Raw genomic sequence first — 22929 nt, 5'->3', positions numbered from 1 at the left:
ATTTAGTCCCATTTGCAAGCACTTGGCCCATATTCCTCTAAACCCTTTCTATTCATACACGCATCCAGATGTCTTTTAAATGTTGAAATTGTACCAGTCTCCACCTCTGGCAGCTCAGCCCAAAAACGTACCACCCTCTCTATGAAAAGATTGGCCCTTAGATCCCTTTTAAATTTTTTCCCCCTCACCCTAAACCTATGCCCTCTAGTTCTGGAGTCCCGCACCCCAGGGAAAAGACTTTGTCTATTTATTCTATCCATGCCCCTCATGATTTTATAAACCCCTATAAGGTCATCCCTCAGCTTCTGACCCTTCAGGAAAAACGGTCTCAGCCTATTCAATCTCTCCCTACAGCTCAAATCCTCCAACCCTGGCAACACCCTAAATATCTGTTGAATTCTTCACTATCATGATATCCACATTCCGCTTTGTAAATTATAAGGGATAACGTAAGCATTGCCACATCAGTAAAAACACTCTGCTGGATGTGAAAGCACATTGACCAAGCTGTTCAAGACAGATGTTTCTTTAAGATATAACTTTATAATTTTGTATAGCGTACTAAAACTGTGAGCCAAAGAATTACAATGACTCAGTCAATAAATGTAAAATGTGAGCCAGTGTTTAAATAAGGAACAAAATCAGACACTTACAGTTCATTTAATAACCAATACTTCAGGTTCCATTATTGCACTGTGATTGAACCTGGCCTTTTTGCATGTCTAATTAAAATGTTTGTTCATTGTTATCATAAACTGTAATCAATTCTGAGGTGAGCTTTGGGACATGTTCTGACCATTTTGATATCTGAACTGTATTGTGTAAGATTAACATGTTTGCAGGAGTTGCCCTCACTGACCCTGTCTTTTAAGGGAAGGAAGCTTGGTTAGAACTCTTGTTATTTATTGTTTCCAGTGACCTTCCGTAGCAAAAGCTTTTGCGTGGACAAAGAATGAAGAAACCATTGAACTCAGCTACGATGTGATGCCTCTCAGTTAATTATTCTGTCTTTACATAAAGACGGACACCTAGATATTTTCTAAATCGACCTGTTCAGGGATATTATTACACACTGTTGGGGAAGGTGGAACTTGAACCTGGGCCTCCTGGCTCAGAGAGAAAGATGCTACCGCTGCGTCACAAGAATTTTTAAAGTCTGTCACTTAATTGTTAACGTTTTTTAAAAATTTTATCGATTTTTCTTTTTCTCTCTCTCTCTCTCTCTCTGTCTAGGGGTAGGAATATTACCACTGCAACTCTAGAGGACCAAATAGATTAGATTAGATTAGATTACTTTACAGTGTGGAAACAGGCCCTTCGGCCCAACAAGTCCACACTGACCCGCCGAAGCGCAAACCACCCATACCCCTACATTTACCCCTTACCTAACACTATGGACAATTTAGCATGGCCAATTCACCTGACCTGCACATCTTTGGACTGTGGGAGGAAACCGGAGCACCCGGAGGAAACCCACACAGACACGGGGAGAATGTGCAAACTCCACACAGTCAGTCGCCTGAGGCGGGAATTGAACCCGGGTAGACTGTTAGACAAAGTAATAGAATAACCTATGCCTGCAGACCAGTTATTTTTAGTTGTTATCTTCACAAAAGGAAAGATTACCTGAATAATGAGTGAGTTTAACAAAAGGACAGAGATGTCACTACGATGAAAATTCCTATTGTTTGAGGAACTAAGGGATATTTATCTGGTTAATAGCATGCAATCACACTTTCTGCAGCTCTAATGATTCTTTACCCCAAACCCTGCCAGTTTCCTGCACACTGGGTTGCAGTTCATTTAGTGCGTAATTCAGATAGTATATGTCCTTGTACTGTGATTGCATCTCGCCTTTTTGCCTAATTAAAATGTTTGTTCGTTTTAATCAGGTAACACAAGCAAGTCTAAGGCGAACTTTGTTATTTGGAGTTAAAATGTACTGACCTTTGACATTTAAGAATAATTCAAATAGGCTGGGTCCTCTGAACTTTACACTGCTGTGAAGTACCTTCCTAACTGTCTGCCAATTTCTCAGAAGTAATCTTGTCGTCAGCAGCTACTAGGTATTTACAACAGTGAGATAAGGGCCCTAATGTGGAGTCAGCAACTGAATGTGTACTTAACATTGTTCCAGCTCAATAACACTCAACTCATAAGACTTCAGCAAGTCTGAGCAGTTTCATATTTGAGTGGAAGCACAACTATCAATATTGCAAGGCAGACAAAGCACTGCAGAAACCTGTTTCATGTACAGGGTGGGTTACTTACTGTTCAGTCTATGTTATAAAGTGTCAGTTTCATTCCGTTCAATTGATTGGTATTGTTATGGAGGGGGCTGTTGTATTTACAACAAATTGAAAATCATTCCAGAATAAATGCCTTAGGGCAATGTTTCAGGGCAATTGAAGAAGATTAAATTGTTTTTCATTTTAGCATCGGATTTTAATAGCTTTTTGGGAATACATTCTACAATTGAGTTGTTTTCTGCGAAATATAGCTTTTCCTTCACCTGCATTCTGTGTCAATATTACTTTCTATGTAAATTTGGATAGATAGTGAGTTGAATTTGAATCCCAGAGGACAAGGGAGAGTGACCATTCTTGACATTAAGGCAATATTCAGCTTATACTGAGCCCTAGCAAAACACTAATGTCATTGCTGGCACACAGCAAGGTGGAGTGGCTGGCAAAGTTCCATCATGTAGCCCCAAAATGATCCTAAGGGCTATATTTATGGCTTTACCATCTTCAGTTATTTTATCTTAATGGCAGGTTTGGGTTGCTTGGTCATAGTTCCATAGTGTAGCAAAGCAGCTACAAAAGCTTAATGGGATCTGGGTTTTGATTGCTTTGATTTATTGTCATGTGTACCTCAGAATAGTGAAAAGCTTTGTTTATGAGCAGTACAGGTAGATCGTAGTAAGCAAGGACATACAGATCATAGGATAAAAAACAATGTGGACAGAGTAAGGCATACAGGTTACACCACACAAGGTATGCACCAGACAAGGTATGCACCAGACAAGGTCAATATTAACAAGATCAACATTATTTGAAGTTAGAGAGTCCATTCATCTGTCTAATAATGGTAGAGAAGAAGCTGTTCTTGAAACTGCTGTTATGTGTATTCAAGCTTCTGTATTTTCTGCCTGATTTAAGCGAGCATTACCTGGATGAGAGGGGTCTTTAATGTTATAATTTGGAGGTGCTGGTGTTGGACTGGGGTGTACAAAGTTAAAAATCACACAACACTAGGTTATAGTCAAACAGGTTTATTTGGAAGCACAAGCTTTAGAAGTGCTGCTCCTTCATCAGTTAGCTAGTGGAGCAGGATCATAGGACACAGAATTTATAATAAAAGACTAGGTTGTACGTTTGCTCACTGAGCTGGCAAGTTTGTTTTCAGATGTTTTGTCACCATGGTAGGCAACATCATCAGTAAGCCTCTGGTGAAGCGCCTGTGTTCTGTCCTGCTCTCCACCTATGTGCCTTGGTCCCTTAAGGTGAGTGACATCCTCTCTGGCTCCTCCTCTCAGAGGCTGGCAAATGGGGTCCAAATCAATGTGTTCACCGATGGAGATCCACCCTGAATGCCGTGCTCCCAGGTATTCCCATGTGTGTCTCCACCCAGCCTGTTCCAGGATGGATGTGTCACACCCATCGAAATGGCAACGCCCCTCGTCCTCATGCAAGGACACCAGTGATAATGCATCATATCCCCCGGTGGTCAGCTGGTGCCCGTGCATCCTGATGGCTACCCCTTGCCTGTCTATCCAATGTAGTGTTTGCTACAGGCAGAAACCTAGCCACCAGGATACACAAACACCAACCAGCCACCAAAAGAAATGACCCACCATCACCAGCATCCGCACACACAGACAATGAAGAACACTATCCCAACTGGGACAACACATCCATCTCAGGAAATGCCAAATGGAGACACGCATGGGATGATGTCACTCACCTTGAGGGACCAAGACACCCAAGTGGAGGGTGGGACTGAGCACCGGCACTTCACAGGAGGCTCACTGGTGATGTTTCCTAGCATGGTGATGAAACATCTGAAAACAAACCTGCCAGCTCGGAGAGCAAACGTTTTTACAACCTGATCTTTTATTATAAATTCTGTGTCCTATGATCCTGCCCCACTAGCTACCTGATAAAGGAGCAGCTCTCCGAAAGCTTGTCTTAATGTTGGCAGCCTTTCCACAGCAACGAGATTTGTGAATTCACTCCATGGATAGGAGTTAGACTTCAATGGTGGTCTGGACTGTGCACACCACCTACTGTAGTTTCTTACAGTCCTGGGCAGAGCAGAGCAGTTACCCTACCAGGCTGTTATGCACCTGGACAGTATGCTTTCTATGAAGACTTCTGAAGATACTGGGTATAAAAGCTTATCCTAAACAATTATAAAACACTAGTTTGACCCCAGCTGGAGCACTGTAGCACCATGGTGTGGGAAAGACAAGAACTTGACTTATTGTTCCTGATTTTAGATAGAGAGTCATACAGCACAAACCAGACCCTTTGGTCCAATTTGTCCATGCCAACCAAGTTTCTCAAACTAACTTAGTCCTATTTACTTGTGTTTGGAGCGTATCCCTCAAACCCTTTCCAATTCATTGACCTTTCAATTGTCTTTAAAATATTGCGACAATGCACTGCATTTATCACTTCCTCTGGCAATTCGTTCCACATACAAACCACCTTCTGTGTGGTAAAAGTTGCCCTTCAGGTCCCTTTTAAATCTTTCTCATCTTAAAATTAAGCCCTCTAGTTTTGAACTCCCCAACCCTAGGGAAAAAATCTTTACTATTCACCTTATCTATGCCTCTCAAGATTTTATAAACCTTTATAAGGTCACCAATCCCTTATGTTCCAGTGAACAAAGTCCCAGCTTATTCAACCTCTCCTTTTACCTCAAATCCTCCAATCCCCAGTAGCATCCTGGTAAGTCTTTTCTGCACCCTCTCTGAAATAACTCCACAGGACAAGGTCTTTTCCCTGGAGTGGAGGAGGCCAAAACTAGAGGGCATAGGTTTAAAGTGAGAAGGGAAAAATTTAAAAGGGACCTAAGGGACAACTCTTTCATGCAGTGGGTGGTGAATGTATGGAATCAGCTGCCAGGGGAAGTGGCGGAGGCTGGGACAATTGCAACATTTAAAAGGCATCTAGATGGGTACATGAATAGGAACAGTTTAGAAGGATATGGGGCCAAATGCTTGCAAATGGGGCTAGATGTATTTAGGATACCTAGTCAGCATGGACAAGTAGGGCTGAAGGGTCTGTTTCCATGTTGTGTATCTCTATGACTCTAGATATACAGCACGGAAATAGATCCTTTGCTCCAACTCATCCATGCTGGCCAGATATCCTAACCGAGTCCCATTTGCCAGCATTTGACCCATATCCCTACAAACCCTTCCTGCTCATATACCCATCCAGATGCCTTTTAAATGCTGTAATTGTACCAGCCTGCACCACTTCCTCTGACAGCTCATTCCATGCACGCATAGCAGTATGGCTCTATGATTGATTGATTTTCCTCTATTTTTTTGTTGTAAATTGACTTTCTATTTAAAACTTGGACTTCCACTTTCAGCTTTGGTATTCATTTCCTCATGTTTTCATATGACAAATTCATCTTCAGTTGCATGAAATAACCTAACTATAGTTAAATGCAGAAAAGCAGTGAAGTAAGGCAAGGAGAGTATTGTTTCTTTCATTCCAGAATAATGTGTTCTGAAAGCATCAGTCTGTAATGTTACCGTGGGCGGCACGGTGGCGCAGTGGTTAGCACTGCTGCCTCACAGCGCCAGAGACCCGGGTTCAATTCCCGCCTCAGGCGACTCTCTGTGTGGAGTTTGCACATTCTCCCCATGTCTGTGTGGGTTTCCTCTGGGTGATCCGGTTTCCTCCCACAATCCAAAAATGTGCAGGTTAGGTGAATTGGCCATGCTAAATTGCCTGTAGTGTTAGGTGAAGGGGTAAATGTAGGAGAATGGGTCTGGGTGGGTTACGCTTCGGCGGGTCGGTGTGGACTTGTTGGGCCGAAGGGCCTGTTTCCACACTGTAAGTAATCTAAACTAATCTAATGTCAAAATGCAGTTATACTGAATTCTGAGAACCAGACAGGCTGCAACTAGAGAGATTGGATAGCTTCTGAGCATTCACAGAAGAGATCTGTGGAAATGCTTCTAGAGATGATGGATTACAGTAATGTGGAGAAGCTGGTATTGTTCCCAGCAGTGAAAGTAAAAGGACTTTTTTTATGGAAGTGTTTAAACAATGGAGGATTTAGAGAGAGCAAATTGAGAACCTTTTCCAATGGTGGAATACCACAGAACACATTTGAAATGATTAGCAAAATAACAAAAGGGATTGTGACAGAAAAAGCTATCTTTATGCAATCGTTGATAGTATTAGAAATGCTTTGCCTGATAAGGGGTTGAATACAAATTAGCAGAAACCCTCAAAATAGTGTTGGATAAAAATTTAAATTAAACAAATACAGGGCAGTGGAATTCGAGTCAGTGAGTGAGACTAATTGGATTACTCTTCAAAAGAGCCAGCACAGATTCCATGGGTTGGGTGGCCTCCTTCTGCACTCTACCTTTTAATCAATCTATGATGTGCATCATCTCCCATAATGAAGTACCCAGTCTGGTGCCTTGGGCAATATTTTGCATTAGGTTAACAACTAGCATGTAATGTTTGCTTCGGTTAAATATCAGGTAATGACCATCTTCAAAAAGAGACTAATCATTTTCCCCCCACTCACTATCGTCATCCTGCAATGACTACCTCATATCCTGATTTCTCGAAGCCTTTTAAACCACTTACAGGGATCAAATCAGGAGGCTGATGGAGGATTCACTATTTGTCTCTTGTTTGGATAAGTGCAGCCATAAAGACATTCAAGAAGATCAATGCTACCGCAAAGTGTTTTTTTATTTGGTGTCGTGATCAAAGGACTCTATAACATTTCACTTCACCATCACCTCACTCTCTAGTTGTAATATCCTTCATCTACAGGATTCATTGTAGCTCATTTTCACAATACATAATGTTATACGTTGGTATTTTCAGATCTCATTATTCTATAATGACATGAATGATATGCTCCTTGTCTGTTGCCACTGTCTTTCTGCTATTAACTGTAGTTAAATGGGTTATTTCATGCATCTGAAAATGGATTCATTGTTTGAACATGCATGAGGTAAATGAGTGCCAAAGGTGAAACTGAAATCCACTGAAAGTTCATTGACAACAAAGGAGGAAGGAAGAATACTGTTATAATGTATCTAAATCTAGAAGTAAATCTATATTAAACTAATAATTTCATGCATTAATCTAATGTAAATTCAGTCTATTCTTCCAATACACACTAAGAAATTGATTGGAAGAATTCTTTTTTTATGTTTATATAATAGTCCAACATGCTCAGCCTTAAAACACTAAAAAGTTCCTAATTTATCTGGATATCATGATTCTATTCACTGAATATTAAATAACTTGGCTGCCAAGTTATTTGTTAATATAATACATGAAAAAGACAATGCTGAAAAAAAACCATGATTTGAACAGAACTTTTGTCAAATAATTCTGAAGTGAAGCTTCAATTTAACATTTCAAACCTAAAGTAGCAGGCTTTTATTGTGTTTGAATGCTATTGGAATTAGGGATGGTTTGAGATCTTTGTTTACTGAAGCAAGTTGTATAATTTTGAGCTTTAATTGTAGCAAACATAGTCCTTAAGAGTGAAAGCTGAAAACGTACAAATATTCAATAGGTCTAACAGCAAATGTGGAGAAAAAGGAGAGAGTTAAGGTTTTGAAGAAAAGCCTGGATGACTAAAGAAACTGAAGGTTTGGTTAAGGAAAAGAAGGAAGCATATGTAAGACATACACAGGATAGATCGAGTGAATCCTTAGAAAAGTATAAAGGAAATAGGAGTAAACTTAAGAGGGAAATCAGGAGGGCAAAAAGGAGACATGAGATAGCTTTGCAAATAGAATTAAGGAGAATCCAAAGAGTTTTTAGAAATACATAAAGGACAAAAGGATAACTAGGGAGAGAATAGGGCCCTTTAAAGATCAGCAAGGCAGCCTTTATGTGGAGCCGCTGAAAATGGGGGAGATACTAAATGAGTATTTTCCATCTGTATGGGAGATATAGATTGTAGGGAAATAGATGGTGATATCTTGCAAAATGTCCATATTGCAGAAGAGGAAGTGCTGGATGCCTTGAAATGGGTAAAGGTGGATAAATCCCCAGGACCTGATCAGGTGTACCCTAGGACTCTGAGGGAAGCTAGAGAAGTGATTGCTGGGCCTCTTGCTGAGATATTTGTATCATCGATAGTCACAGGTAAGGTGCCGGAAGACTGGAGGTTGGCTAACATGGTGCCACTGTTTAAGAAGGGTGGTAAGGACAAGCTAGGGAACTATAGACCAGTGAGCCCGATGTCAGTGGTGGGCAAGTTGTTGGAGGGAATCCTGAGGGACAGGATGTACATGTATTTGGAAGGCAAGGACTTATTAGGGACTTATTAGGACTTATTAGGCTTTGTGCATGAGAAATCATGTCTCACAAACTTGATTGAGTTTTTTGAGGAAGTAACAAAGAGGATTGATGAGGGCAGAGCGGTAGATGTGATCTATATGGACTTCAGTAAGGCGTTCGACAAGGTTCCCCATGGGAGACTGATTAGCAAGGTTAGATCTCACGGAATACAGGGAGAACTAGCCATTCGGATACAGAACTGGCTCAAAGGTAGAAGACAGAGGGTGGTGGTGGAGGGTTGTTTTTCAGACTGGAGGCCTGTGACCAATGGAGTGCCACAAGGATCGGGGCTGGGTCCACTGCTTTTTGTCATTTATATAAATGATTTGGATGCGAGCATAAGAGGTACAGTTAGTAAATTTGCAGATGACACCAAAATTGGAGGTGTAGTGGACAGCGAAGAGGGTTATCTCAGATTACAACAGGACCTCGACCAGATGGGCCAATGGGCTGAGAAGTGGCAGATGGAGTTTAATACAGATAAATGCGAGGGGCTGCATTTTGGGAAAGCAAATCTTAGCAGGACTAATACACTTAATGGTAAGGTCCTAGGGAGTGTTGCTGAACAAAGAGACCTTGGAGTGCAGGTTCATACCTCCTTGAAAGTGAAGTCGCAGGTAGATAGAATAGTGAAGAAGGCGTTTGGTATGCTTTCCTTTATTGGTCAGAGTATTGAGTACAGGAGTTGGGAGGTCATGTTGTGGCTGTACAGGAAATTGGTTAGGCCACTGTTGGAATATTGCGTGCAATTCTGGTCTCCTTCCTATCGGAAAGATGTTGTGAAACTTGAAAGAGTTCAGAAAAGATTTACAAGGATGTTGCCAGGGTTGGAGGATTTGAGCTACAGGGAGAGGCTGAACAGACTGGGGCTGTTTTCCCTGGATCGTTGAAGGCTGACAGGTGGCCTTATAGGTTTACAAAATGATGAGGGGCATGGTTAGGATAAATAGACAAAGTCTTTTCCCTTGGGTGGCGGAGTCCAGAACTATAGGGCATAGGTTTAGGGTGAGAGGGGAAAGATATAAAAGAGACCGAAGAGTAACTTTTTCGAGCAGAGGGTGGTATGTGTATGGAATGAGCTGCTAGAAGAAGTGGTGGAGACTGGTACAATTGCAACATTTAAGAGGCATTTGGATGGGCCTATGAATAGGAAGGGTTTGGAGGGATATGGGCTGGGTCCTGGCAGGTGGGACTAGATTGGGTTGGGATATCTGGCATGGACGGGTTGGACCGAAGGGTCTGTTTCCATGCTGTACATTTCTATGACTCTGTGACTTTTGACCAAAATATTAACTGTTAGCTCTTTTTTTAATTTAAGATTTCAAGCATCTGCCGTATTTTGCTTGCATTTTACTGTACAACCCTGAAGAGTGAGTGAGTGACTGACTGTAAAATTAAATAGTTTAGATTTATTTGAATGGGAAGTGAGCTTTATACTGTATCGTAGTCTTTCACTACTGGTGCCTGAATTCTAGTCGAGCCTGACAGAACCCTTCCTCTCGGTGTACTCCAAAGTCAAGAAGAGGGAACAGTTATATTGAACATAACACAATCTATGTTCAATATAAAAATCTCCAACTTTCTCTGTCAGGATCAGTTTTACCCAGTGTCCAAGTATACATGGTCCAGGAGGAGTCACTGGATCATTGTTGGTGGGAAACTAATCTGACTGTCCTCTGATACTCAGGGTTAAGGAAGTTTGTTGATAATGCTAAGTACAATTTTAGCAGTTACTTGAGATTGTTTGAAGTTGTGTTTCTAGGGTTTATACTATTAATTATTTTTGGTAAATGACCAGTCTAGTTGCCTTGAAAGGTAAATAAGTTGCTCTGGGCTCGGCCTGTCTCAGCGGAGGTTTTCCTTCCTCCCACTGACAAAGTGCTGACTATTTTGGTTGTTCTGTAATACTGCAGTAAACCTTTAAACCATGTGTCATATGAGATCGTTAGACCAGATTATTGCATAACGCAGTCATGGTTATGGGGATGAGTGCTGACAGATTGCAGTCAGCAATGTTGTTACGTAACACAACTTCTGGCTAATGTTCCCTCTGTTCATAGGACAAGTTTGCAGTATTCAAACTGATTGAGTTTGACAAATGTTTTGAAGGAGGGGAATTTAACTTATCTTGCCCTATAGGTGCCATCTGTTCAATATCACTGCAACTAGTTTGACAATTTAAACTGCACCAAAAGCACAAAATATGTCCAAGCTCTGGTGCAACAATTAAAGGCTGGTTTCTGTTTTAGCTGAGCTCCTTGCTCTGTTAGCAATTACATGGCACAATTGCTCGGACTGATTTTCTCACCATCTCTGGCACCAGATTTTTCCCCCTCTCGCTTTTAAAGGCTTTACCTCATTAAAACATAGGAACGGATATATACAACGCAGCTCCTTAGAATCTTCTGCCTTCTTGTGAGTTTTGTGGTGTGCAGGGTATTTAATCAGATGGGATGATTGGACATCTGATACCTTAACTGGAATTAAGCCAGACTTCCTGCCCTGCCACCAGTTGAGGACTTTAAATGACCAATTAATGACCAATCAATTGGCCAGATGGCTGATTTGTGATGCAGAGTAATGCTGGCAGCATAGGTTCAATTCCCACACCGGCTAAGGTTACCATGAAGAACTCTCCTTCTCAAAATCTTTCCCTCACCTGAGGCATGGTGATCCCCAGGTTAAACTACCACCAGTCATCTCTTTGTAATGAGAGAGCAGCCCTATGGTGTGTAGGGTAACTTTACATTTTTGTTGAGGATGTGAGTGCCTTATCCCATCACCAGTAGGATCAACCCAACTGCAGATGGGCTAGTCACTAAGTGACATGAACAAGAGGTAAAATAGTCTGTGCCTGACTGAGAAATTCAAAGTCAGGAAAAGGAGGACCAGTTGAGCGCCACCACCTTGTCAACCCTGTCGGGCCCCTGCAGCCCCCTCTCTCTATCACCAGCTTGTGGAACCCCTCCTGAGATTTACCTGTCTGTAGCCTGTGTCACTAGTCAATCCTGGATGTCCTATGCCTGTTGTTCTAAAAACCTGGCTGCTGCCAGATATGATAATCAGCAGCAAGGCACGTCTTGAAATATCTTGCAGTCCCTCAAGACTGTTGTGATTTGAAGATGCTGAATTTCAGAGATTCCCATATGTAATTTTGAAATGGTTTAGTTTTGTGTAGTAAAATTTCTTCCCTTACCCACCACAGAGTTTCACTTCTGCTCCCCCTCATTTCCTGCAACAAAGAGAAGACCCGTCCCTTGGAGACTTCTAATCTCTTATTCCTGGATCACAGCAGCAGCTCTTTTTTCCCTAATGTTATGTGAACTGCAGTCTCTCCATGGGTTTCTATTTGACTTTGTCTGTTCTCAACTGTCAGCCCCATAGTTACTTGAAGTCACATGGGTGTTTTGGAACTGAGATGTTTACCAAACATCCACCCACACCCTTTCAGAACTGTTTGTTTCACTCTGAGCTGAAGGGATCTTTGAAAAGATAATCATCTTTCAAAAGTTCAGTGTTAATTACAGGAGTGAGATAACCGTGTTACAGTTCAAAGTACAGGCCATTCTGTTATAACGTGCATTTCATTAACGCAAATTCACTGTAATGCGATTGACGAATTGGGAATGCTGTTTCTACAGCTCAAACATTTAAAATGTGTGTTGGCTATAATGTGATTACAGCGCCAATATTTTAAGCACCGTTTGTAAAGCATGATTTTTCTATAACTCCGGGGTTGCACAAGAACGTAACCATCACTTTATAGAAGAATGACTGTATTTTTATATCGGAATGTCAGGGAGTGTTATAGGGAACACTTTGAATTTATCAGAGGGTGTCACAGTGAGAGATGCAAGTATATCAGTAAGGTAAGAGAGGTCATTTGGACAGCTGATGAACATGCTCCAATAAAAATTTTGCAGATTACTTTGTATCCATGTAATATCTCACTCAAGTAAAGAGGTCAAAGACTATCTTTGTCAGTTCTGAAATGAAACACATCTCGTTTAAAGCTGCATCTAAGATCCAGATTTTCTGATTACCTATGAAACAATGGGGGTAATCCTATTAAACACTATCCATTTACCTGTCAGTGACTATTACACTATATATCGGTGTCAAGGCAGTTCCAGATCTTACCATCATAGGAAACTGACTAAGAATCCATGGGTAGGTAAGGCAATAGAATGGCAAGTGTGTGGGTGAAGGGATAGAGAGACAAGTAGTGGATGAGAGGGTAGGGTGGGTTAGGAGTGTCTGGTGCTTGGTTTTGTTGAGGGGGAGGGTGGGGAGGTGGGGAGGAGGTGGGTCACCTGTCCATGAGAGAGGTATTCTTTAGCTGACGATCACGGTCTCTGTGGTGGTGAGTTGGTGTGAACGATTGGCTGATCAGTTTCAAAGTCAACCAGGAGTTGGAGCAGGTTTTAGTCCCTTTTTATTGGCCAACAATAAGGTAAATAACTGTAATTCTGAATTGCAGATTTTCCAAAGTATTTCAGATGTTCAGCAATTGCCCAATGGAAGTTTAAGCTTTCCAGTGTTATAATCGCAGCTGACATTATTACTGGACAACTCATGAAATCTGGCTTGATAGATCATTTTAAAAATATATTTAATGAGGTTGCCTTTGTAGAGTCATACAGCAAAGAAACAGACCCTTCAGTCCCACCATTCCATGACCACCATAATCCACCAGGCTGCACTTGGCCCATATCCCTCCAAATGTTTCTTATTCATGTACTTATCCAAATGTCTTTGAAATGTTGTAACTGTACCTGCATCCATCACTTCCTATGGAAGTTCATTCCACAAACTGTCTTAAAAAAAGCTGCCCCTTTATGTCTTTTTAAAATCTTTCTCCTCTCATATGCCTTCTAGTCTTGAAAGCCCCAATCCTAAGGAAAAGACACCTGCCATTCACCTTACCTGTATTCCTCATGATTTTATAAACCTCAATAAGGTCATCCCTCAACTTTCTGTGCTGCAGTGAAGAAAGTCCCACCTCCTTATAACTCAAATCATCAATTCCTAGTAAATCTTTTCTGATAAATCTTTTCTGACCCCTCCCTAGCTTTAATAACATCTTTCCTATAACAGGGTGATCAGACTGGACTCAGTATTCCAGAAAAGGCCTCACCAATGTCCTGTACAACCTTAACATGACATTCCAACCCCATACTCAAAAAGTCTGAACAATGAAGGTAAGCATGTTAAATACCTTCTTAGCCACCCTGTCTATAAGTGATGCAACCTTCAAAGAATTATGTTCCTGAACCCCTAGGTTTCTCTGTTCTATAACACTACCCAAGGCCTTACTTTTAATGGTGTAAGTCCTGCCTTTGTTTGTTTTACCTAAATGCAATACCCTGTATTTAACCAAATCTGCCACTCCTCAGCCCATTGATCCATTTGATCAAGATCTCTTTGTAATCTGAGATAACCTTCTTCACTGTCCACTATACTACCAATTTTGGTGTCATCCACAAACTTACCAACCATGCCTTCTGTATTCTCATCTAAATCATTTATATAAATGACAGACAAAAGTGGACCAGCACAACTCCCTGTGGAACACTGTTGGTAACAGGCCTCCAGTCCAACAACCTTCCACTACCACTCTGTCTCCTACCATTGAGCCAATTTTGTATCCAAATAGCAAACTCACCCTGAATCCCATGTGATCTAATTTTACTAATTAGCTACTATGAGGAACCATGCCAAAGGCTTTAGTGAAGTCCAAGTAAACAACATAAACCACTCTGCCCTCATCAATCTGCTTGTTTACTTCTTCAAAAAAAACTCAATCAAGGTTGTGAGACACTATTTCCCTCACACAAAACCATGCTGACTATCCCTAATCATTCCTTACCTCTCCAAATGTATATAAATCCTGTCTTTCAGAATCACTACCGATGTCAGACTCTTATGTCTATAATTCTCAGGCTTCTCCTTACATCCCTCCTTCTTCAAAGGTACAACATTAGCCACTCTCCAGTCATCCAACAATTCATCGGTAGTTTTAGGTAACATAAATATTTCTGCAATAGGCATTTCAATTTCCTCCCTAACTTCCTTCAACGGGCAGCACAGTGGCACAGTGGTAAGCATTGCTGCCTCACAGTGCCTGAGATCCAGGTTCAATTCCTGCCTCAGGCAACTGTCTGTGTGGAGTTTGCACATTCTCCCCATGTCTGCGTGGGTTTTCTCTGGGTGCTCCGGTTTCCTCCCACAGTCCAAAAATTTGCAGGTTAGGTGAATTGGCCATGCTAAATTACCCATAGTGTTAGGTGAAGGGGTAAATGTAGGGGAGTGGGTCTGGGTGGGTTGCTCTTCGGAGGGTTGGTGTGGACTTGTTGGGCTGAAGGGCCTGTTTCCACACTGTAAGTAAGTAATCTAATCTAATCAATGTCCTGGGATACACTTGATCAGATCCTGGAGATTTATCCACCTTTCACTGATAGACAAACAGACAATGCTGTAGATTTAGTTTAAAACATGAGCTTATTATGAAAAAGCCATGAAGATAAAGTAGAAAAAGCTGAGTTATTTACAATTAATACAATTTTAAAATTTTCAAAACACGGAAAACAAATCCCAAGATCACCACTTTATAGTACTCAAACACCAGAGAGATTTCAGTTCTCTGTCACATCCAAAGGTTTAACTTAACCTTGTTTCTATCAGTTCCTGGTCTTGAGAGTTTAGTAGCTTGTTCTAAGCAAACATTTCTGGATTGGAGTCATAGTCAAAGAAATGTACAGCATGGAAACAGATTCCTTTGTCTAATAATTCTGAAGTAAAGCTTCAATTTAACATTTCAAGCCTAAAGTAGCTTGCTTTTATTGTGTTGAATGCTATTGGAATTAGGGATGGTTTAAGATCTTTGTTTACTGAAGCAAGTTGTATAATTTTGAGCTTTTCCATGTTGTATGTGACTGTATATATGACTGTAAATATACAGCACAGAAACAGATCCTTCAGTCCAACTCGTCCATGATGGCCAGATGTCCTAACCTAATCTAGTCCCATTTGCCAGCACTTGGCCCATATTCCTCTAAGCCCTTCCTAATGATGTACCCATCCAGATGCCTTTTAAATGTCTTTTTGTACCAGCCTCCACCCATTTCCTCTGGCAATTCATTCCATACATGCACCACCCTCTGCATGAAAACATTGCTACTTAGGTTCCTTTTAAATCTTTTCCCCCTCACCCTAAACCTTTGCTCTCTAGATCTGGACTCCCCCCACTCCAGGGAAAAGACTTGTCTACTACTCTATCCAGGCCCCTCATGATTTTATAAATCTCTGTAACATCACCCCTCAGCCTCTGTTGCTCCAAGGAAAACAGCCCTAGCCTATTCAGCCTCTCCTGATAGCTCAAATCCTCCAACCCTGGCAACATTCTTGTAAATCTTTTCTGAACCCGTTCAAGTTTCACAACATTCTTCTGATGGGACAGGAATTGGACACAATATTCCAAAGTGGCCTAACCAATGTCCTGTACAGCCACAACATGACCTCCCAACTCCTATATTCAATGCTCTGACCAATAAAGGAAAGCGTACCAAACGCCGACTTCACTATCCTATCTACCTACGACTTTGCTTTCAAGGAGCTATGAAGCTGCACTTTAAGGTCTCTTTGTTCACCAACACTCCCCAGGACCTTACCATTAAGTGTATAAGTCCTGCTCTGAAATGTCTTTCCAAAATGCAGCACTTCACATTTATCTAAATTAAACTCCATCTGCCACTCCTCAGCCCAACTTTCAACTAAAACCCTTGCACTGATGTAATCTATTTCTTAACAGTTCTAATCTGTTTCTTTTTTTCAGGAGAGACTGTGCCATACATCTGACTTCCATCAAGACCTCTGCACACTAAAACCTAATGCTCCCCAGTCTATAGGTTTTCCCTCTGAGCAAATTAAAAAATCCTGATCCTTCTAAACTGAAGCCAAGATAATGCTGTTCAGTGTTTACTCTGCCCATGAGTAAAACTCTCCCAAAGCAAACAAATTCTTATTATTAACCTGGGGACTCCCACTCTCATACTGATTTATAAAAATCATGGCTCAAGAAATACTGATGAGTTAATCATTAAACCCCCTTATACACACTGATCAAAATCTCAATGCCACTCATTTAAAATCCAAACCCTAAAGTAAATAATATTAACTATATATGCAAATCACACACCTAATCTCACCTGGCCGTTGCTGCATGGTCAATGCTTTGGGACATCTCAGGACTTCTGAGAGTTCCCAATGCTTATCTTTCAGGCTATAGCCCTGTCTCTGACTATCTAGAGACTAGAAGGTCTGGATCTAAGTAGTGTTGACTCCAAAGCATGTGTGCATTGGTGTATAGAATGGGCTCCACACAAGCCATTGGTTTGAAACCACATTCATATAATGAGTGTCATGAATGTTCACTCTCCGAAACAAAACAATGCTACACTAAAACTTGCATGCTGCTTTATTTGCATAGTGGCAGTTCTCCAAAACTTCAATCTTCTAATTTTTCAGTTTGAAATATTAATGTTCTGTTGATTTTATTGCACTCTTGTGCTGACTCATAACAGACACGAATGACAGGCTCAGGTTCCAACTGATGAGTCGCCTGGTGTCCCACTGTAGAGATCAGTGGATTGGTGCCTAGATACTAAAGCTATGACCTATTTTCAGTTTGTGTCAGAGATGCACAACTACTGGACAATCAATGTGGGATGTAAGGATCATGTGTGTGTTAAAGCTACATAGTTATGTTTCTTTAATAAATGACTTCTTTTTGGTTGCTTTTCAGTTATTTGAGAAGATCAACATAACAATGGCCTCAAACACCAGCCCCTTGCTCACTAATGGAGTACACAATGAAGAGGTTTTTATGTTTCGCTGAAGTTGTTTTACAAATGTGGTTTACATGACAGCGCCTGACATTATGAAATAGTGTTCCACTCTGCTTTAGTACACAGGCTCTTGAGAACTACACCAATCACAAATCCATCAGGTCACGGTTTATGTATTTACAAGGAAAGTAATTAGATTTGTGTGAAAGATCTAACATAAGAAAAAAGAATCCTGCAGAGAATTGGCAGTAAAAGCACGACTTGGTATTGAACAGTATTAGTTTAAATCAGAAGTTGAAATGATATCATTGACTTTGGTGCCCATAAGTTAGGAAGAAGGAAAGCATCCAGGTGGGTCATGTTTAAACTGATCCTCCCAGCAGAAAACTGACCAGAGCAGTCCCAGCCACTTGTTTTACAGCCTGCCTGATTCTACTAAAATGAAAGGTGAACTCTACTGGGTTGCTAGTCTCCTTTGAGGCAGGTTTAAAATTATCTCTATGGTTCCTACTCCAGTCATTATCCAATGGCTGTTCCTGAAAGGCATGTGTATATGTCAAGTAAGGGTAAGATTAGAGGCAACTGTAATGCCATGCAAGGGGAATAATTATCTTCTGGCACTTACAGTCCATGGTTGTATATAAAGAATTGACATTTGTGCTCTACGAGAGGACAGACTGAGTTTGTGTTGTATCCTACCCTATGTTAGTCTAAATGAAAGAAGGAAAGAAAATCCACCATTCACCATGGTTATAGATGACACTGAACAAATGAAAATCACACCTGGCAGATTTGTATGAAGGGATTCCTGTTGATTTTGATGACCAAACTTTGGAAACAAGGTACACAATAACACCTCTTTAAAGAGTGTCTTCAAGTAGCGAGTAGCAATTTATTGGAAGCAAGCATAAGTGAGATTTTCCTGCTAAAAGTCATTTCCAACTCCATGTGATGACTCTTCACTGGTCAGCTGACACAGACTGTCAAACTGTCATGTAAACCAGAGGCTGCAAATGCCTCACTATCGACTTCAAATCAGAAATATCCCACACTCGAATGAAATTTGATTGTGATCGGTTTGCAATGTCGTTGATATTTCAACATAAATTCAGAAAAATAAGTTTGAATCAGAGTTTACAGTGGTGGCTTGATAATCAGACCTTGTTTGATGCCCAAGAAGCGTAATCCCTGCTCCATCATAAACACTATCTCTAAAATATACATAATTTTATTGGGAATATTTTGTCAAATCATTTCCACTAATACCTAATGTAGGCATCTTTCTGCATTCCTATTTAAATACCCACTGATTTAATGGGAGCAAGCACACCTAAGTATGGAACTGCATCATAAACTCGCCTCAGTTCAAAATAGTATAATCTCAGCTGAGGCAACAGCAAGACTGCCACAATTGACCTCAGTGCGTTTGTGATGTAGAGGAAGAGCAGGTCTAATCAGTGATTCAATAATTCCTGTTGGCAGGTTATCTATTAGAGATGAGGATAGTTTGTGTTCAACTACATTTCTCAAGATGAAAAAGCCTCTGACAGAGTATCTAGGATGATGCATGAAACATGGCTCTCACAAAATGGTCTTTATCCAAACATATATTCCAGTAAGAGTCAAGAAAAATATAAGCAGAGGCAAAGAAGGGAAAATACTTCCTTTTCCAAATTTGATAGCTGTGGGATTTCAGAGTAGCTTCATCAGAATATTCAATTTAAATCTTAGGACTTATTCGGGTTCCCTACAAGAGGTTAAACTGGCTGTATTAAATCATCTTCAGTTAGTGATGGTCAGAATAACAAGCCACCCTGTCATATTAACATGTTAATGATCTGATTTGCATGGGACTGCATGAGTTCTGATTTTGGTCACTACACTTTTAGATGGCTGGCCGAGAAACTAGGTTGTAATGGTGCCCTTCCACCTATGGGATGCCTTGATGGAGCAATTTGACAAACCCTTGCAAATTGAGTTCCAGAAGTCTACTTGGATTAATCCTAAACAGAATTATTTCTACTTCCTGAAGATGGAGTGATGCCTGAGCAATAAACCTGATTGAAACCCCTTTGACTCTGAAATACTGTTTTGATAACTCAATGTGCTGTGTAGTTGGCACTTGAGAAGGTATTTTGTACAATGATACTGTGTGCAGTATTCTGAGAATTGTTTTCAATATAAGCCTGTACAATGTTACTTAAATGAACAGGCAGATGCTTAACATGCCATTGACATTCTGTTCTGGGTAATCCAAGTTGCAGGATGGGAAAAGTTTTTGGCTGTAACAGGCTGCTCCTTTTTTTGAGGTAATTAGGGGTTGGAGGTGATTTCCTCGAATTCCAGGAGCAGCAATTACTGTTTTATATGCTGTTGCATAGTTTTGGAACTTTGGAGAAGAAAAGTCAAAACAACAGCACTTTTAAATGGGAGAAACAGACAAAAGCAGCACATGGTGAAGTCAGTGCAAGAGAGAGAGAGAGGGAGAGAGAAAGAAACCCACACTGTTCCCTGACAGAGCAGTGAACCTGCACAGTTACTGCCTTTGCTGTTTGAATTCATGTATCACTGGACATCGGAGTGTGTCTGGGAAAATTAACAAACAGTAAAATTCACAACTGATCTTGGAGGAACCTGTTTGGGAAAGGTCACAGCACAGAAACAGATAAGTGAGTAGTTTAAGTGTGGCCTTGCAGTCAGTCTGCATTAGTGAGTAAAGTGGGTTCTTTCTTGATTATATATTTTATTGAGATATGTCTCTTGATTAAACTTAAAAATGTAACACATAAGTATTAAGTTAGCCTGGAGCAGTGTTTTGTAGAGGAATAAGACATGTACTGTTTTCCGGGTCTGTAGATTGTGAAGGAGCAAAAATGGCCTTTAGTAGAGTGATATGCTCTCCTTGTCGGATGTGGGAGTTGAAGGAGAGTTTATGGGTTACTGCGGATTATATCTGCAAGAAATGCTGTTGGTTGCGAATCCTATCAGATTGAATGGATTGGTTGGAGAGATAGTAAGAGACAATGAGAAATTTACAAGAGCAAGGGTATGTGATGGATGGCAGTTATAGGAAGGGAGAAAAGTCGCAGATACAGTCGCATAGATGGGTTAACTCCAGGAAAGGTAAGAGAGGTAGGCAGGTCGTGCAGGAGTCTTCTGTGGCTATCCCCATTTCAAATAAGTATGCTGTTTTGGAAAATGCAGGGGATGATAGGTTCTCAGGGGAACGTAGCACGAAAAGCCAAGTTTCTGGTATTGAGACAGGCTCTAATGCAATGAAGGGTACATCGGGTTCCAAGAGATCAATTGTGTGAAGGGACCCTTTATTTCGAGGCACAGACAGACGTTTCTGTGGCCAGCAGCGAAAGATCAGAATGGTGTGTTGCCTCCCTGGTGCCAGGATCAAGGAAATTTCAGAGAGGGTGCAGGATGTTCTCAAGGGGGAAAGGGACCAGCAGGAGATCATTGTACACATTGGAACCAATGACAGGAAGGGAAAAAGGGTGAGATTCTGAAGGGAAAACACAGAGAGTTAGACAGGAATCTAAAAAGGAGATACTCATGAGTAGTAGTATCTGGTTTACTCCCAGTGCTGCAAGCTACTGAGGGTAGGAATAGGAGGATAGAGCAGATGAATGCATGGCTGAGGAGTAGGTGCATGGGAGAAGGATTCATATTTTTGGATCATTAGAATCTCTTCTGCGGTAGAAGTGACCTGTACAAGAAGGACAGTTTGCACCTAAATTGGAAGGGGACTAATATACTGGCAGGGAGATTTGCTAGAACTGCTTAGGAGGATTTAAACTAGTAGGGGGGTGGGGGGAGGGTGTATGGGACCCAGGGCAATAGTGAGGAAAGAGATCAATCTGAGACTAGTACAGTTGAGAAAAGAAGTGAGCCAAACATTCAGCTCAGGCTGGGACAAAGCAAAGAACAAGATAGGACTGATAAATTAAACTGCATTTATTTCAATGCAAGAGGCCTAACAGGGAAGGCAGATGAACTCGGGGAATGGTTAGGACTGGGATATCACAGCAATTACAGAAATGTGGCTCAGGGATGGACAGGACTGGCAGCTTAATGTTCCAGGATACAAATGCTTCAGGAAAGACAGAAAGGGAGGCAAGAGAGGGACAGTGGCGTTTTTGATAAGGGATATCATAACAGCTGTACTGAGGGAGGATATTGATTAGATTTTTTTGATTAGATTCCCTACGGTGTGGAAACAGGCCCTTCAGCCCAACAAGTCCGACCCTCAGAGCAACCCAGCCAGACCCATTTCCCTCTGATCAATGTACCTAACACTGGGCAAGTTAGCATGGCCAATTTGCCTGACCTGCACATCTTTGGACTGTGGGAGGAAACTGGAGCACCCGGAGGAAACCCATGCAGACACAGGGAGAATGTGCAAACTCCACACAGACAGTCGCCTGAGGCTGGAATTGAACCTGGGACCCTGGTGCTGTGAGGCAGCACTGAGACACCATGCCGCCCCATTCCTGGAATTACATGCAGGGTATTTATTTGGGTGGAACTGAGAAATAAAAAAGGGATGATCACCTTATTGGGATTGTATTACAGGCCCCCTAATAGTCAGAGGGAAATTGAGAAACAAATTTGTAAGGAGATCTCAGTCATCTGTAAGAGAAGGTGCAAAACGTGACCTACTCTTGGGAAATAAGGCAGGGCAGGTGACTGAGGTGTCAGTGGGGAAGCACTTTGGGGCCAGCGACCATAATTCTATTAGATTTAACATAGTGATGGAAAAAGATAGACCAGATTTAAAAGTTGAAGCTCTAAATTGGAGCAAGGCTCATTTTGACGAAATCAGCTGGTGCATGTGTTCAGGCTTCTGTACCTTCTCTTGATGTTAGAGTTTGTAAAAACATTGCCAAGGTGGGATGGATCTTTGAGAATGCTGGCAGCCTTTCCTTGACAGCGGGCCTGGTAGATGGATTCTGTAGATGTGAGATGAGGTTGGTCTTTGTGATTGTCTGGGCTGAGTTCACCACTCTCTGTAACCGGCTCCAATCTTGAATGGTACAGTTGCCATTCCAGGTAGTGATATATCTAGACAGAATGCTCTCGATGGCGCACCTATAAAAGTTGGCAAGGGTATTTGCCGTCATGCCAAATTTCCTCAGCTGCCTGAGGAAGAAGAGACACTGTTGGGCCTTTGTAACCAGTGCGTCCACATGAAGAGTCCAAGAAAGCTTGTTGTGGATGACCACTCCCAGGAGCTTGACACTCCACTTGTTCCACCTCTGTGCTGTTAATGTGTAGGGGGGCATGAGTAACACCCTACTGAAAGTCAATAATGAGTTCCTTGATTTTGCTGGCTTTGAGAGCTAAGTTGTTCTCAGTACACCATTTTTCCAGGTCTTACACCTCCTGTCTGTAGTCTGTTCATCACCATCTGAGCTTCGACCGCTACGTAACAAAGAGGATTGATGAGGGCAGAGTGATGCACGTGATCTATATGGACTTCAGTAAGACATTAAACAAGGTTCCCC

The 22929-nt window shown here is 41.4% G+C and overlaps 1 protein-coding gene across 2 annotated transcripts in view; it reads left to right on the top strand.

The window, feature by feature from the left end:
- Positions 1-22929, top strand: part of mpp1 (MAGUK p55 scaffold protein 1) — a 75629-nt gene that overhangs the window by 29792 nt on the left and 22908 nt on the right. Inside the window, exon 2 of one of the 2 annotated variants that reach the window (XM_043704587.2) lies at positions 17374-17448. The exons of the other annotated variant lie outside the window; for it this stretch is intronic. Coding sequence (XP_043560522.1) covers positions 17374-17448 — 75 coding nt within the window. The remainder of the gene's footprint in view (positions 1-17373; positions 17449-22929) is intronic. 2 annotated transcript variants of the gene reach the window in all.

This window comes from Chiloscyllium plagiosum, unplaced genomic scaffold (genome assembly GCF_037043375.1).
Source record: "Chiloscyllium plagiosum isolate Xiang-an unplaced genomic scaffold, Cpla_swu_hap1 HiC_scaffold_11, whole genome shotgun sequence".
NCBI lineage: Eukaryota > Metazoa > Chordata > Chondrichthyes > Orectolobiformes > Hemiscylliidae > Chiloscyllium > Chiloscyllium plagiosum.
Note: the sequence above shows the minus strand (reverse complement) of the source record. Positions and strands in the feature narration are given on the sequence as shown.